The 18,690-nt window shown below is 38.6% G+C and overlaps 1 protein-coding gene across 1 annotated transcript in view; it reads right to left on the reverse strand.

Moving 5' to 3' along the window:
* Positions 1-248: 248 nt before the first annotated feature.
* Positions 249-18,690, reverse strand: part of LOC131352343 (SH3 and multiple ankyrin repeat domains protein 2-like) — a 132,912-nt gene continuing 114,470 nt past the window's right edge. The window contains exons 17-25 of the mRNA XM_058388366.1: positions 18,242-18,377; positions 16,823-16,903; positions 16,148-16,156; positions 12,601-12,624; positions 9,234-9,293; positions 8,763-8,887; positions 8,248-8,359; positions 4,370-6,731; positions 249-1,596 (exon numbers count right to left, since the gene is read on the reverse strand). Coding sequence (XP_058244349.1) covers positions 1,125-1,596; positions 4,370-6,731; positions 8,248-8,359; positions 8,763-8,887; positions 9,234-9,293; positions 12,601-12,624; positions 16,148-16,156; positions 16,823-16,903; positions 18,242-18,377 — 3,381 coding nt within the window. The 3' untranslated portion in view covers positions 249-1,124. The remainder of the gene's footprint in view (positions 1,597-4,369; positions 6,732-8,247; positions 8,360-8,762; positions 8,888-9,233; positions 9,294-12,600; positions 12,625-16,147; positions 16,157-16,822; positions 16,904-18,241; positions 18,378-18,690) is intronic.

An 18,690-nucleotide genomic window follows, 5' to 3' on the forward strand; every position in this document is an offset into this window, starting at 1 on the left:
GATGTAGTACTCAATGTCCTGTTCTGAAGCATGAGGAGACATTTTTATTTTAGACGAAAATGAAGAATATAATTGCATATATTTTGTTATAATTTTGCCATATTGAGCAGGACTGGGGAATATCAATTTAGCAGTGTAATTTAGCATGCTTAAAGTAAATAAATAAAATGGAAAAAAAAATTATATATGTGTATATATATATATATATATATATATATATATATATATATATATATATATATATATATATATGTTTGTGTCTAATAGCATATTGTCTCAATAGTAATAATAATAACAATAATAATAATAATAATAATAATAATAGTTCAATCCATAATGAATTGTTTATCCTGATTATCGTGATATTGATCCCTAGATGCGGCTCATGCCCAGCTAAGACAGATTCTCTAGGCTGTCTGAAGATCACAGACCACCAGTGTTCTTGAGCTTGTATATGAAAAAGTAAGTGTGTCATGGAAGTCTGGAAACAGGAAGAAGAACGTCTTTAGCTTTCATATCTTGTTAGCCAGCTAACTAACCATACATGATTTTAACCAAACTGGTAAGTAATATTTGTAAATAAATAAAAAAACAAAACAATTACATCTGCATTTCTAACACGAGGAAGTGAGAAATTCTGAGAGAATTTCTGTTATATTTCTGTTTTTGTCATATGTTTATACTCTTTAGCGCTAACAAGCACGGCTCTGCAGTCTGTAGAACGACTGTCCTCCCATTTTTGGCTTGGGTCTCATTCACACACACACACACACACACACACACACACACACAAGTAAAGAAAGGAAAAAGAAAAGAACACAAACTGACACGTCTTTTTTGTTCCAGTGTGTGTTTGCTGCAAGTTAACCGCCAAATATTTTTATAGTGATGAAATATTTTTTTTCTAGCAAAGATAGAAAAAAGCCTCCAGCTCAGCTGGCGATCTGAAAAAGTCAGAGTGGTCCCAAAATGAATCAGAAGTGTTTTTTTTTTCTCACACACTCGTTCACACGCTTGGGAAGGATGTGTGAAAAGCGAGTGTCCTTACTTATAGTCCTTCCTGCTCAGCATTTGTGTAGGGAGAGACAGAAGGCAAGGGAAGAAAAAGTGCACTCGTCTTTGCTTTATCTGTCCATCAGCAGCTTAAGCGCCCTCTCGATGTTCATGCGATGGCCGACGCGTGTCACTCCCAGATCGATGAGGTCGTCTTTTTGCAAGTTTGGCAGGTGAGATCCCTCGATCTCGTTCTCCATGAAGGCGTCTCTGTGTTCAGCCATGTTGAGGCTCTCCAGCCAGTCTGCGACGTCATGCTTGGACCACAGCAGGACGGGCTTGCTGGAAAACGGCTTGGAGTTGGATGAAGATGAGGACGAGGAGGACGAGTGCAAGAGCGAGAGAGGAGATGCTGAGCGGCTTCCAAATGGGCAAAGAGGCGGGGTCGGTGCCGGAGAAAAAGCGGGACCTGGTGTGGAAGGAGTGGGGCTTGTTGCAGGAGGGGAGGTGACTGAAGGAAGGATGGAGGGAGGAGTGGATGGAGTGGTGAATGTTAGAGCAGTGGAGCGCTGGGTACCTGAGACAGAGGGAATGGCAGAATCCCTGAAAAAAGAGAGAGAAAGAGGGATATATATATATATATATATATATATATATATATATAGAGAGAGAGAGAGAGAGAGAGAGAGAGAGAGAGAGTTAATCCACAGTAATTGATCATTGAAAAGGAAAAAAAGTGTCACACATCTTGATCCTTATCCTTTGAAATAAGGATAAAATACTGTTCTTACTATTTGCACACACACAATTATTAATTTTTGATAACTATGCATTAACTATGCAAAATATCCGTCCATCAACTCATCCATTCTCTACATTTTATCCTACTGGGTTGTGGGGAACCTGGAGCTTATCCCAGGAGTCTCAGGGCACAAAGCAGTGTACACTCTGGACAGGATGCCAGTCTATCACAGGACACAATCGCACACACACTCACACGCCCATGCACACACTAGAGATGCCAATCAGCCTGCAAAGCATGTTTTTGGACAGTGGGAGGAAACCGGAGTACTGGGTGGAATCCCCTGAGGCACAGGGGTAGTATGTTTGAGGCACTGCAGTATGTTTCTTCAGTACTACATACTACACTTCTATTCAATATTCACGACACACTATTTATTTGAATGTAAGCAAATTTGTCATATTGACCATGTTAATTCCTTTGTATAAAAGATTTTCCTCATGTCTCCTTATATAAGGAAACAAGTTTGATTTAAGCTGGCTCATTGGGTTTTACTCAAACTTGTACAAATACACATACTAAAAAAAAAATTAAAATCCATGTTAATGTATGTATGTATGTATGTATGTATGTATGTATGTATGTATGTAGGTAGGTAGGTAGGTATACACAGAAATACCCATCAGCCATGACATTTAAACCTCTAACAGGTGAAGTAAATAAATAACAATGCCTTATTACAATGGCACCTATCAAGTGATGGGGTATATTGTCAGTTCAATGGCAGCGGCCTCATTTAGCAGGATACTGCTCCTTGCCACACTCCTATAATTGTTCAGGAATATTTTGAGGAAGATGACACAGCTAGTTACACAAGACCAACCTACACAATATTTGGCAGGTGGTTTTAATCTTATGGCTGATGGTATATGTATCATAATCTGAAAAAAAAAAAAAGGTTAAATGGGTTTGTACTTCCCATATACAGCCACTAGAGGGAGCAGTCACAATGTGTAACAGTGTATATTAAAAGCCTGTGGTCATTATATTCCAAATTAAAACACATGCATGTGTGTAATAAATAAAATAAAGGATAAGGACTGACCTGCTTAGGTGTGTGAAGTGGAACAATAAAAATGTAGACTGGGTGAGGTATGTATAAGTTCAGATGTTTGATGGGAAAATGTGAAAAAAGTAGACTTTTCAAGCAATGATAAATTACACCACATATACAAGTACAGCAGTAAGTCTCAGCCACAGACAGTAAACAGATTATATAGTACACTATAGACCTAGCATCCACTTTATTAGGAACACATGTATACCTCCTCATTCATGCAATTATCCAACCAGCCAATCATATGGCAGCTGTGCAATGCATCGGATCATGCAGAAATAGATGAAGATAGTTGAAACATTTCATCTGGTCTTTCTGTTCTTTAACTGTTTAATTTTAGTGAGCATGTGCCATAGCAGATTTAATCTTTTGTTCATATTGACATATTTATTTACTAAAACAGTAATAGTAAAATAACGAACAGAAAATAAAATTGTTACTAATAAATATCATAAGATAGCTGTATAGGTCTGCATTTAAAATGCCAAAAATTGATTAAACCATATTAACAACGGCCAGTATTACACTATGTGCTATACTTTTTTCATTTCACTAGGCAACAGTGTGTTATACAGCGCCAGAAAGTACATGATCGAGTGTGTTTAAGGTTAACATTTTGGTAGACGCTGTTTGCAATGAATGGGTGATTATCAGTAGCTAGCAACAGCCTAACTGTTGCTAATAATTTTTCACTTCCTGTTAGTAGGCTTGTTACGATAATGTGTCAATTAAAATTTGCCTGCTAAGTAAAATATCTTATCATCTATTTTTATCAAAACACATTTTTTAGCCAAGCTAGGCAAACACTCCCAATTATATTGAAGTCTACCTGTCAAATATGCTAACACAAACAGCGTGCACACAGCCATACTAGGCTAACCCACCAAACAAACATTGTAGTATGCAAGTCAACCCACACACTAGCATTTTTACTAGCATTACAGTAAACAATTCAAGCCAGCAACTAGCATCACAGTGAGCAGACCGACTCATAAATAGCACACGAGTCACACCGCAAAGGCTGTGAAAGTCAAAAGGGCAGTCGTATGCATAAGCAAATCATTTGTACTGTTACAGAGCAGCACAAAATTGTGCGGTTTGTGATTTTTGTTGCTAACCATTAAGAGTAACAATGCAGCACATGTTAAATAACTGAAAATATAATGATATTTAATGATTTTACAGTTACTGTCTTTACAGAGGGATGGCCTGCATTCATCACAAGGCAACATACAATTACCAGAAATGAAAGTGGTGAGCTCACTAATGTCTTTCATAAATCTCATTTATACAACTGAGTAGTTACGGGTTAAGGGCCTTGCTCAAGGGCAATTTACTGGTCCTGGGATTTGAACTCCAAAACCTTCTACACTACATCTTGACCACTGAGCTACTTCTACCTGCCCTGATTAGATAACTGTATGAATGTGCAGGTGTACAGGTTTTCCTAATAAAATGGACGATAAAGGTATATACCATATATATTACATGCAAATCAGTATAAGATTGTCTCTCACCTGTTTGTAAAGCTCCTGGGTCCTGTTGGAGAATCAAGGGAATCACCCTGTTTTGGGGATTTTTCCTTATTCATGTGCTGCAGGATGGAGCTGAGCTCACTAATAACATTTGCCTTAGGATCTGGATTAGATGAGGGGGGACTGCGGAGGTCAGGAGGTTCCCTCCACAGCTTAGAAGCTCTCTGTGTGGGTGTTTTGGGGGGCTCTGATTGTGGTGGAGGAGGTGCAGGTGGGGGTTGATTGAAGGATTCGGGACTCTCCTCAATCAAGGGGTCCCTGTAAAGTGCATTGCTCTTGATGATGGGCTTCATTTTTGGCTTGGGTGGCACAGGGGGTCGGTCCACCAGGAAGACCTGCCCGTCTGCATAGACTGTGCAGGTGTCCAAAGCCTCACTGCCTTCTGAAGACAGTGTTGAGATGCTGGACACGGTAGAGATGGTGCTGGTGGTCTCTAGGTGGGGGTCTCCGCTACTTCGGCTATCCATTTCTATTCCAGAGTCTGTGATTGGCTCAAAGCTCTCAGAAGGTGGTGGAGGGTAGCTGGAAGGGGGAATGCAGTTTAGTATCCCAGGACGTTTCAGTTCTGCATTGATGGGTGGAGGAGCATGGGGGTGGTATGGGGGTAAAGGCCCTCCTTGTATGCTGTTTTTTCTCTGTTTAATAATCTCTGCTACTTGGTCCTCAGGAATGTCAATACTGTTGGCAAACTCTAATGGAGGTGGTAAAGGTTCAGCAAACACAAATTCCTCATCAATATCTACAGAGGCCAGTGGTGGAGGGGGAATTCGAAAAGGCAGTTTGATAGGTTCATCCACTGAGCCACCTGCTGTGATACTTTTTGTTCGGGATGGGGCAGATGTCTGGGAGTTGGGAGTTGATTGAGGTTTGGAGTCTGAGTCTCTAATTTCTGTGTTCTGTAGAGATGCCATTTCTTCTTTTTCTTCATCATTTATGTTATTTTCTTCCGCTTTAACTCCATCCACTGTGTGCACCATCAGCAATCCTGCTGGCTTCTGCTGTGATGTATCTACAATGTCAATCACCATGTTCTTCTTTTCCTCTTCCTGCTTGCTATCTTTTGTACCTTCTGCTTCATATTTAGACTCTGTCATCTGCCTCCGCAGACCGGCCCGGCCTGTACAAACAGAGGCAGCAAATTTGGCCTCAATGCCTGAGCGAAGCTTGGTATCAATAAACAGGGGTTGGTTGATATCTGGTTTGTGAGGCTCCAGCTTTGGGGAAGGTGGTGGCGGCTGTGCTTGCTCTTTTATAGCTCTGTCTCGGGCTGCCAGAGCCAAAGCTAATGGGGAATTGGGATCAAGAGCTTTACCTGTAACTGGGTGTAGGTATCCTTCACCATTGGTGCTATAGGTCTTTATTGTTGCTGGAAGGCTTACTGGACTGTCCAGATCAGGGCAGTTCCTTGTTCGTGTGTTCAGAGGTTCACGTACAATCACAGGTTCAGGGGTGTTAAAGTCTGTCACATTGCCACCACTACCACTCCCCCCACCTCCATCACTCTCTCCTCCACCTCCTTGTGAAACAGTAAGCAGCGAAGCAGGTGGTGCCATGAGTGTCCGAAGCCCTTCATCATTTGCAAACATTCCCTCATCAATGGATTTTGAGTGGTGCAAACGAGGGGTTGGAGTGGGCATTGGTAAATCCTCATCCCCCAAATCTGTGGAAAGAAATGCGGGGGAATTCCTACGTGCTTCCAGCCTCTTTTCCCGGTCTCTTACCGCCCCAGCAATAGCAGCGGCAAAGGGATTATTTACATTGAGACTATCCTCAGGTCTCAGCTGGCCTGGATGGTCCAAAGTGTTTGTCTCAATCTCCATGCTGCTTCCCTGACTACTTTTTCCACTGCTGCTAGTGGATGGTTCTTTAACAATGATGGTGGGGATTGGAATGGAGCAGGTCTTCTCAGGACTATCTTCCACATTTGGCTGCTTTACTAACATCCCTTTCCTGCGGGCGGGCTTAGCTGGGACATAAGTGGCCTTGTTTCCTACTTCTGAATATGGGTTCTCAGGGACTGAGGCTCTGTTTCTATTTCGGGAATTGTGCTGGTTTGATATGGAGTTTGAAGTGTCATACTGGTCTGAGTTTTGTCGCAGGAAACCACCTCGACCTCTGTTGATGGTATTGGTATTTCTGTATCCTCTGCCTGCTTGGGGTTGCATAAAGCCAGGCTGGTTGTTGCTATATCCTCGGCTGTTGGGGGCATTGGAGTTAAAAGGGGGTGATGGAGGGGAGATTCCAGGTGGAGGTGGAATGTCTTCTGATGTATCAGGCATTGAAAGGCTCCGCGTGAACTTTAGCAATGGAGGAGTCAGGAACTGCTTTTCTTCTTCCGTAATACCTAGACAATACAAAGAGGGCATATGTAATTTGACTATCACAACTAATTCATTCACAAAAATGTCTCAGTTTACGCCTATAAAGAACTGCATCGAAAGGACTTACATGCTATGAGTTAATATTCAAGTTAGCCTGCTCACACATTTTATTCTTTTCTTATGTCACTAGATAATTAACAACACTGTTCAGGAGGCACAGGCTTAATTGTACAATTTAATGTGGCTAAAGGGTAAATGAAACTTTATCTAACTCCAAATGCATTTCAATGTTTGGTGAGGCATTTCCAAAAGCATACATATACATGCATCTGCTCTTGGCCCAGTGGCTGTGTTAGGTCTGATAAGAAGTGACATCAATTGCATAATTCCCTGCCGTCGGCCATATGGTCAGGGAGGCATTTGAAGGACCATGAATAATAAAATTAACACTTATTGAAATGCAATTTCCAGTTGCATAATTACTTTCGATAGCTCTAGCAAAGGAATTTTGAGTGGCAAGATCAGCCTAATTTAACGATAACTTAATGAACTAGGCTCAGCTGGCGAGACAGAACCTGTTTTGTGATAAAAGATGTTATCTGCCCTGGGAATAGCAATCAACAAGTACAAAAATAGAGCCACAGGAGATTTCTGGTTGGATAAAATATTTGTGCCATGAAGTAAGCACAATATTGACCTGGGATATAGTCCATAAAGTGGCATTCTTCAGCTACTAACATTAACAAAGGACAGAATTGTAAGGGTCTTACAGAAAAATAAATTGATGTTTTCAGTCTTTAAACTCTCAAGGTCTAACCCTACCACTGAAAAGTGTCTAAATTTAAATTTACCTTCTTTTTTTTTTTTTACTATGCATAGTTATAAGACAAGGAACAGCATCATGAAGTATGTATGTAGTGGTGTAAGAGCAATAAAATGAAGAAAGGGTGAGACCTTAAAAAACTATACAGTAAATGGCAATTGTTTTCACAGAAGCAGACATTTAAGTAATTCTGAAAAGCAGATTAGCAAGTAATTGTGAACATATGCTTATATAACTGTGCACTAAAACTGTTGATGCACATTATGTTACAGCTTAATCTCTGTCAAAAAAGTATATGGTTAAAATGCTACAACATCGATCATAGCCAGACATAACATTATGAGCACTGAGAGGTGAAGTGAATAACACTGATTATTACAGCTTTTGTGGGGTGTTCCCAGTGTGCAGTGGTCAGTATCTATCAAAGCTGTTCTAAGAAAGAAACAGTGGTGAACCGGCAACAGGGTCATGGGTGGCCAAGGCTCATTGATGCACGTGCTGAGTGAAGGCTGGACCGTGTGATCCGATCCAACAGACGAGCTACTGTTGCTCAAATTGCTGAAGAAGTTAATGCTGGTTCTGAGGTGTCAGATTACACAGTGCATGATGGGTCAGGGCTGTTTTGCAGCAAAAGGGGGACCAACACAATGATAGGCAGGTGGTCATAATGCTATGCCTGATTGGTGTAATGTGCCAAAATGTTATAAATTACTTACCAATAGACTTTTGTCTCTTCATTGTTCCCTTTGGTACACCCAAGTATGCCCCCTGTGGTCCGCTAGGAACGGTGGGAGGAACAACAGCTACACCTTGCCGTTCATAAATGGCCTGCCAAATAGAAATATAAGCATTCAGCATCATAAGTACATAAAGAAATATATTCAGACTCACCTTAGCCCAATGTATTCTGCAGCTCTGTATAGCCTTTACAGAGAAGATGGTGTGTGGTTTGGGACACGTCCAGAGTGCACTGATGATGAGGCATTTGTAATGGTGGTAATTCAGTATGATCTATATAGTGACTAGAGTATGTGGTTTGGGACACGTCCAGAGTGCACTGATGATGAGGCATTTGTAATGGTGGTAATTCAGCATGATCTATATAGTGACTAGTGACTTATGTGGTTTGGGACACATGCATAGTGAGTGTGTCTATGTGGCCTATATAGTGAATAAGGTGTAGGCTGTGAGTTGAAGCACTTTTAAAAACAGTGGCAAGATGCAGAATTACATTGAAGTCAGTAGGCGTGACCAAGCAACGGCTGGAGGGGCGAGGTTTAATGGTGGCCACTCTCATGTCCGCTGAGCTGTTGTCCCTTGTGTTTTTCTGGGACGGAGGCACTTCGTCCACTTTATCTGCGGCAGACAAAAAAACACTGCACACTGAAAAAACAGAGGAAGGATACTGACAACTTTTGACGCCTATAAAAAGGAAAATCTCCATGGTGCCAAAAGCTGATAATTGCATTAATCTTTTCATCAAAAGCACGGTTTTGATGAAATTAAAAGCAATAATAAATGTACAAAAACAAAAAAGGCCTCAGAAAATACAGCCTTCAAAGCCGTGCAAGCTCTGTAGTATTTTGCAGTGTGCTTTAGTCACTGCTGCCGAGCTGCATGCAAGCGATTCACTGTTTTCCTTTTTTCATTATGTATTCTTTTGTTTTCTGTTCAAAGCCTCCATGCATTTTTGTGTGATTACTTAGTGTGACTTGAAAAACAATCCTCTTCTTCAGACCCTCAACATTAGAAGACTGAGTATCTACACAGAGATGGGGAGAGAAGCATGATTTAACCCACTACAGACTCTACAGATGCATAGATTTACACGCTCTACTGTAGATACGGTATACATCCCTGCATACTTACATTCATAAACACAGGCATTTAGATGACACACATGACCCCAGATTACTTCTTAAATTTCTACACATTTTTAAATCAAATTTTTCGTACTCTTTTTACAATTCTCGCTATCATCACTAACATCTGTAATGAACTAATGGTTAACTTTAAACGAAGGAACTAAACCGATCTCTTGCGAGGTTGTCTTCATATGTCTTTTCTTGAATGTTTTCATCTGTCCAGTTTAAATTGGGCAGGGCAATGTTGGGAGTAGGTGACGTACAGTAAGGTCATGCCATGTATGAATCAGCCACAAAGCCTGAAGTAACTTCTTCACCCACTCTCACAACCTCTTGATATAAATTGCATCTACCTCACATTTCCCAGTCTGTATACACCATTTTGCACAAAGGTCCCTCAACTTCCTTTTGAAATGATTCCAGCTTTTTAAAGGGGCTGTGCTTGGAACCTGTTTTAACTGGAAATATTTAGACCAAGAACGACAAAAGGGTGATAAATGCATTAAGAGTCTTGGGAAATTAAAGATGTGATGATTAGTGGTGGTGGTTGGAAGATGATGGAGATAAGGCTGGTTAAATCTACTGTTGTTAAATGCAAAGACACAATAGCACAAAAGTCCAAAATGGCAATCCTGTTGTTTCTGAAGTAGTGCTGCTTGCGATATGATATTATGTTAATAAAAACAACTTTTTAAAGTATAAGTGGCGAAGCATCAGTCATGGATTTTTGACTTGGTAGACATGTACGTAAAACAAGGGTGCTGATCGTGTGGTCCAGCCATGCTGTTATATCACATAACAACATGATCTTTTTAGCCTAACCTGTATAATTCCACTGACTGTAGTGTTGCTAAGTAATTGGTTTAACAGCAAAATGCTGCTGCACTTATTACTACTACACTACGCAACTGTTGCACTAGTTTTCCCACACAACTGTTCTGACTAATTTATATATTCATGTTCCACTCTCATCTCATTTTGTTGTGTATTCTTGTGTACTGTGCTACTCTATTGTTACGTTTTGGACCATGGTCCTGGAGAAACAACATATTACATTTTGTTCTACTGTATACAAGCAACTGTATATAGAGGAATGGCAATAAAAGCCACCTGACAATAATATAAAAAAGATAGAAAAGTCTTAGAAAGGATAATATAAAATGGACATCCTTTGCCGTACATGGCTCAAGAAGGCAATGCCATACATTAAGAGCCAGGGGGGTATACTATTTTGAACAGGATGATTGTGTACAATTGTTATTATTTTGTGTTCGGGGACACATGTAAATATCTTATATAGCTTCTAAAGAGCAAGATAAATAAAAAAAGTTCATCCTGTTCAAAAGTTTACACCCCCCCTGCTCCTAAGGCATCATGTTGCCGAGTGAATGTTTCCATCTTTTGTTATAGTCATGTACAAGTCCATTGGTTATTCTCTGCTGGCGGAAATATGCAGAATAGCCTGGAAAAGCAAAGATTGGATTTTTTCTGAAGAACTGTGGGCAGTTTAACTGGTCAGCACAAACAGGGACTACTGAATAACTATACCATAGATAACAGAGTATTATGAATTGAATGTGTGTGAACTTTTGAACTGATTCATTTTGTGTGAATTCAGGTATTATTTTTGTTGGGGACTGTAAAAAACAACTATTATGTGAGATATTCAGGACTAAATAAATAATACTTAATTAAATAAATAGTACTAAATTAACAAACTTGCAATTCATAAGATCCCTCTTATTTCTTTTAAATTATTACAATTTTGTAGATTCAGCAAGTGGGATGTAGACACATGACCTCGGGTGTATAAACTGTACAAACTCTTTCCCCTAGCTTATTCTCAGTCTTGCGTATTGTGGGAGAAGTAAAGTAGGGAAAAATGTCATTACAATTATAAATAAAAATAGATCGAAAAAAAAAGCCCAACAGACAGCGTTGACAATAATTAATATTTAGACACTTACAACAATTATATACAATTTTGTCTATTCAAAAACATCTGGCATACTTTATAAAACATATTGATCTCTGAGTTCTCTTATTTGTGCCCTAATTCGATGCAATAGTCTCGATTAGCACACGCAATACTAGGACAATGGATTCAAACAGGAGTAGGATACATGCTTCATTTCTGTGCATATCCTTAACTATAATTTCTTAACGTATGGACAGCTTCATTTGTAATATGAGAAATTGATTTTAATTGATTGATACTGTATGTACTATCAAGATGGGTCAAGATTCCCCAAGACTAATAAACAATCTAAAACTAATCCTGAGTTCATAGGTTCAGTTGTTCAGGTAGATTTCTCATCTGATTGTCCTTTCATTAATATTCAACAAATATGCAAAGTGTAAATGTATACTGTTTATTTATTTATTTATTTTTTTTAAGCGTGGCCGAGAAGTGCAAAAGAAAATAACAAATCTGAAAAGAAAATAACAAATACGAAAAAAAAACCCCAAAAAAACAATCTGAAAAGAAAATAAATCAGAAAACAAAATAACAAATCCAAAAAATAAGAAAATCAGAAAACAAAATAACAAATAAAAACAAAAAAACAAAACAAAATAACAATCTGAAAACAAAATAATTCCAAAAATAAAATAACAAATAAAAAAAATAAACAGAACAGAAAACAAAATAACGAATCAGGAAACAAACTAACAAATCCAAAAAAAATAACAAAACAGAAAACAAAATAACATAAAAAAAACAAATCCAAAAATAAAATGAAACAAACAAAAATAACAAATCAGAAAACAAAATTACGAATCTGAAAACTGTACTACTCTGTAGACTTTGCCAGCACTGAGCTGCAGTCATGCAGGAAAACACCATACAGCAAGTCAAGCTAAGAAAAAGTTATCTGCTGTTTAATGCATTAAATGCATAATGCATTACAGTACATTTAAGCCCAGAATATGCTCCTTTCTACATTTTTTATAATCTCATCTACATCTCCAGGTGGAATCTTAACCAGAACTGAATAACTATTACTGAAGTGTTTATATAAGGCAATGTATAAAAAATTAAAGCAAATGGCTAAAAACTCTACAATGTAGTCTAAGGTCTAATAAACTTGTGACTTTAAGACAGAAACACAGTCATGCAAAAAGGAAGAAGTTGGATATGGTCTTGATGAATACCAATCTAAAACGCTACAATCTATGCTATGATGCTAAAACACTAACACTTACCACCTTTCTTTTTCCTCAAGGTGGCTGGAGAAAGAGCGTAAAAAATCATACTGCACAGATCAATATAGGGAAGATGGAAATCTCTCACACAAACAAAACATTGCTATGCTCTTAACCTAACAGGATTTCTATAGCATATACTTAGACTGAATAATGGCTAGCAATATTCTCTTAGTGAGATAGCATTCATATAGGCGATGTAAGCTATGTAAAGCTAATATTGCTATTTTTTCTGAGGTGTTGTGAAATTCTTATGAGTCTTAATTTCTTTTGGTTATTTTTATGCAGCAAGGCTAACCTTTCAAAAATCTTAGCTTCTCAAATCTCAAATCAATAGCTTATACCAGGTGTCACTGTGAAGGCTATGATTCATTAGCTAAAGATTAGCTAATGACATTAGCCTGTTTCTGAATTGCTAGCCTAATAGTCTGCTTCCTGTATATTGACACTGCCTCCTAGTAAAATGTATTCTTTATTATAAGTTACTCTGAGTAATAGAAACATTATCTAAAGCATGTATCACTATTATGGAGGAATAAAAGAAGCAGCTCTACTGTGGCTAGCGTGCCTTCGTCGACTTTCCCCTCACAATCGGGGACTGTGCAACACCACATACACACCACACAGGAGTGTATAGCGACGAGCATCAAATACAAAAGAAAAATCCTTCGCAGTTTTATTTTAATCAAGTATATAGAGTAATATCATTAGGTAGATTGCTACTTATAGACTAAAGTAATAAAGGTTCATCTGCTGTCCTGTACAGATACGGCTCGATTTGAGTAAGAATGTTGTTAGAGGGATGAACTATGAACCCCATAGCTGTCTACAGTGACAACTTAAATCCCTTCAGGAACTTCACTTAAACGGATCTATAACGGAATCACCCTTAATGGAAAAGTTCACCCTAAAACACGTTAAAGGGCTTTTCACACTGTTCTTAACCCTGGGGTATCGTCATTCTAAACTTCACCTTCAACCCCGGTTAGAGGAACATTTCACACGTGTAATTTAGAAGTGGGGTTATCACTGCTTTTTTCTTCAGGATTATGAAAACCCTGCTTTGCAGTATGGCTTTTACAGTGTTAACCCTGCATTGCAGTGCCAAACGTGTACACTGTGAAATCATGCAGCGTTCCAATGTTACAGTTAGATGCTTAGCAATCAGCACATGCCTTATTTCACATGCTTTGCAGTGTTTCAGGGGAAAAAAGTAATAATATAAGTCAGTTGGAACAAAGAGGAGAGTTATTTTTACAGTTATGGTCAGAAACTATTTAGATCAGGACAACCTAGACGGCACAATCAGAAATAACTGAGTGTTTAAAGGAGAAATTCACTTCCGGTACAAAAATTTACAAATAATATAAGCTACTCACCTCCTTGTCATCCAAGATGTTTGTGTCTTTCTTTCTTCAGTTGTAAAGAAATTATATTTTTTGAGGAAAACTCTCCAAGTGGTGCCTATGAGTTTGAACTTCCAAAATTCAGTTTAAATGCGGCTTCAAAAAGCTCTAAACAATCCCAGCCGAGGAAGAAGGGTCCTTTCTAGTGAAACGATCGGTCATTTTCTTAGAAAAATAAAAAGTGTTATACTTTTTAACCACAAAATCTTGTCTAGCACCAGCTCTGAGATGTGCATCCGCGACACTACTACGACTGTAATCACATCAGAAGGTCAAGCGTAACGTAGGCGGAACTACAGACCCAGTGTTTACTAATGTGGAGAAGGAGGACCGCTCCGGAATAGTTGTGTCTTTGTCCGTTTCTGAGCGATTGAAGGTGTGGTTGCATGCTCTGCACCTGGATATCAACACACCCATTCATTCCCCTTGTACCTTTTTGTTAGTAAAGAGTGTTTGACTTATTTGCACTTCCTTGGTTTTTGCATGTTCGCTTTGTAAACACTGGGTCTGTAGTTCCGCCTACGTCACGCGTGACCTTTCGACGTGATTATGCAGTACGCAGTGTCCCAGAGCTAGTGCTGGATGAACTTTTGTGGTTAAAAAGAATACAATTTTTTATTTTTCTAAGAAAATGACCAATGGTTTGGCTAGATAAGACCCTTCTTCCTCGACTGGGATGGTTTAGAGCTCTTTAAGGCTGCATTTAAACTGCATTTTGGAAGTTCAAACTTACGGGCACCATTGGAGTCCACTATATGGAGAAAAATCCCGAAATGTTTTCCTCAAAAAACATAATTTCTTTACGACGGAAGAAAGAAAGACATGAACATCTTGGATGACAAGGGGGTGAGTAAATTATTTGTAGATTTTTGTTCTGGAAGTGAATTTCTCCTTTAAGGAACTGACTGAAAATTAGCAGGCAGGTCAAAGAACACCTGGTGAACTAAATGGCGGCAAATTAAAAAGAAACAAAATAATAATAATAATAATTTAAAAAATAGAAAGCTGTGAAAGATAACGGTGCTTAATGGATTCTGCTCAGACACAGAATTTTTCATTTTTTTTCTTTTCTTAATTTTTTTATTTTAGTCCCAATTCTTAAAGATCGGCCAAATGTCTAAGCATGAGAAAAGCCTCTATTTAATTGAGATTGTTGACATCACAAATTGGCAAATAAGAACCCAGGGTTTAGGAATGGACAGTGTGAAACGTCAGATTATGAATAACCAGGATTAATTGTTAACCCTGCGTAATGTATGAGCAGTGTGAAACGTGAAACAAGATAACCCAGGATTCCTTTCCCCCAGATACAATCACCCAGAATGAACTATTTCAAGCATGAAAAGCCCTTATATATATTTATACTGCAACATTTGTGATGTGCTGCTAATTTGTTGGTTGCTGTCTTTTTGTGTCTCCAGTGAAATGATATCGGTTGTGTGTAACTCTGAGAGCGAAGGGGAACGCTGCCTGTAGAGTCACAATCACTTTTCATAGTAGAAGAATTCTCAAACAGCTACATATGTGCCATTAGGTAGAGATGAATTAGAGCCAGCAGCATCACTGCCAGTGGGCATTTAAACGGAATTGTGGGTAATAAGAAAACATTTATAAATAGTCCAACATGTTGATAAAAAAAATACTCAGTATTAATTACAAAATCAATATTAGACTCTTTAAAAAAATCACATTTCTTACAAGTATTGATATCCAAGATTCAGGGGGAATTTCATTAAGTACTTAACTAAAAGGAAATGAAGACTGGAAAGTTGTAAACAGACTATTATTTTTTTTTTTTTTAATTTTACCATTTTTGACAAGACAAAGCAAAGCATACTGTCAATTTCAAAACAACAACAACAACAACTACAACAACAACAACACAGTATAAAGTGCATAGGCAGACTTTGCATGCCAGAGCTCACCATTAAATGAAAATTTCTGCCAAAAATTAAAGCGTACACATAATGTATAATCTCATTTACTGCACATGTATTCAAGGTCTGACTTCTGCTTCATTAAACACCTCTTGGCTCATCAACATCTATGCAACGACACACTCAGTGATCATGCAGTGCCATTTAATTCAAATAATCAATGTGGAATGTAAAGAAATGTGCAGACAAAGCACTCCTGCTTACCTTTATCCACTGCTCACGGTAACCCGGATTGGAGCACACACAAATAAACACACAAAAAATAAGAAAGATAAGAGATATCAGAGAGATCTGGGCGAACACAGTGAATCATCACCATATGTGTGTGAAGAGATAATATACCCTAAGCTAATACAAATACAGTTATGCACATGGTACAAGATATATTCTGATTATTGTGTGCTTTCAACATTGTAGTAAGAGACTGGTGACAGCCTTCATATGAGTGTGATGGTCCAGTCCAATCTCCTTTACCACTTTTTCTATGCACAGAGCCTATGCCATAGGCACAAGGAGGTTGGCACCCCATCTCTGAGCCTCCTGGAATAGGGTGCATGGGATAGGGTGGACAACGTACTATTGCACACACACTCACACATCTGTTTACACACTGCAAACAATTTAGCGATGCCAATTAGCCTATATCACATGTCTTTGGACTGGAGGAAAGCAGATGAAACCACAAATCTTGGGGAGATGCAAATCCAACCCCCAAACCCAGAGGTGCAAGGCAAGTTTGCTAACCACTAAGGCACCATGACCCCTATTAACAAATATAATTCCAGATAATGTATTATGTGCATATACGTGTGTCTGTGAATGTGTATCATGTATATGATTATGAATGTGTGTGTATTAATAACTGTGTGTGTGTCTTACCCATGTCCTCCAGCTCTGATGTCATAGATTTGGAGCGCATGGACAGTGCTGTGCTTGGTGCTCGCTTCGGAGGAGGCGGTGCTAAAGGGAATAACAATACACACTGTTTTATTTACACGAGGGTTAGTCAAATAAAAACGAATTGCTTTCTTTTGCATTCTTTATTGCAGATAGGGCTCGCATATTCTTATGTATGTGTTTGTGTCTAGTACAATAAAATGATTCAGATAACTCACACAATCTGCTCTCATGCCCTGGATTTGGTGTTACTATAGAAACCATAACATATTAGAAAAAGTGCATTAATATAGATTATTAATATGCAGCCGGCTCTATTGTCAGAGCTGCTGTTATTGAAAAATAGTAACTAACACCTTCTGACCAATCGGAAATTAAAATTCAGGGCCATGGTATCAGATAACAACAGGGTTCTTATCTGGATGTTACTCCTCATAGTGTGTAGAGCTAGTGCATAGTGTGCCATTTGAGACACAGGCTGTATTTCTCTCTCTCTCTCTCTCTCTATGTCTATGTCTGAAGTGGCAGATGGCTGCACTGTGGTTTAGGTCTGAGAGCATCAGGTGCCAAACGGGCATTCAGCAGGACACTGGCATTCTGTCCCTCTGTTCTGTCCGTGTCAAAATGACCCAATTTAATTTTTCATTGACAAGTTGAAATTTCTCTTTCAGCTTATTATCGCTGTTATTTATTACAATTTTGTATATACTGTGGCATCCAAAAGTCTGAGACTGCTAGGAAGAGTGCTTCTATTATACAGTCTTTTGTGATTGAATACAACAATTTCCATTCTAAATTCTTTTCCTGACAGCAACTTGAGTGAAAAGTAGAATCTTAAAAATATTCAACTGAATATCTTAATATGTGCCCTTTTTTTGCTTTAAGGACAGTGTGGCATGGACGCTACAAGTTTGTGCTAAACCTCATGATTTGTTTTAGTTCAAATCCTTCACAGTGTCATCTGAACATGTGTCTGAATTTTTGTACAAAGCATTTAACATAGTCAGTTTCATAGATTTGCTTACATTTAAATAAGGACCTGCAGAATCTTGAATATTAAAGACAGAAAAAATGTATTTAACTGTTAATATTTAATAGTAATTAAATATTAAATTAATATTATAATACATTGTTTTTAGTATTTTAAAAATTCTAAAACTTTCTGGTTTCTGGTGAAAAAAAGAAAAAAAAAACACAAAAAATTGTGGTCTCAGGGTTTTGGACTCCACTGTATAATCGAACACAATTTAACTCAAGTTATTTGTACTCAACTGACTTTTAATTAATTGTAAAACTTAAAGAACTGTTTTCATTTCATAGAAAAAACCCCACACACTTCTGGTTGTGTATGCATGCGTGCTATTTGTGTGTGGATGCGTTTTTGTCCTATAGGAGCTGTACCTTTCTTCCTTGCATTTTCATCGTTGTCCAGGTTCCTTGTGACCGTCACCACTTTAATGACGAGTCTGTTTCCGCCCTGTCTGATCATGTTGACCACCTGCCTGTGACCTACCTTCACCACATTCTCCTGGTTCACCTGAAAACACACACACACACACAGTTACACACACGCACACACAGTTACACATACACACAGTTACACACACGCACACACAGTTACACACACACAGTTACACACACGCACACAAAATTACACACACACACAGTTACACACACACACACACAGTTACACACACGCACACACAGTTATACACACGCACACACACACACAGTTACACACACGCACAGTTACACACACGCACACACAGTTACACACACACACAGAGTTACACACACACAGTTACACACGCACACACAGTTACACACACACACAGTTACACACACACACA

The sequence above is a fragment of the Hemibagrus wyckioides genome, linkage group LG04 (assembly GCF_019097595.1).
Source record: "Hemibagrus wyckioides isolate EC202008001 linkage group LG04, SWU_Hwy_1.0, whole genome shotgun sequence".
NCBI classification, from domain to species: Eukaryota; Metazoa; Chordata; class Actinopteri; order Siluriformes; family Bagridae; genus Hemibagrus; species Hemibagrus wyckioides.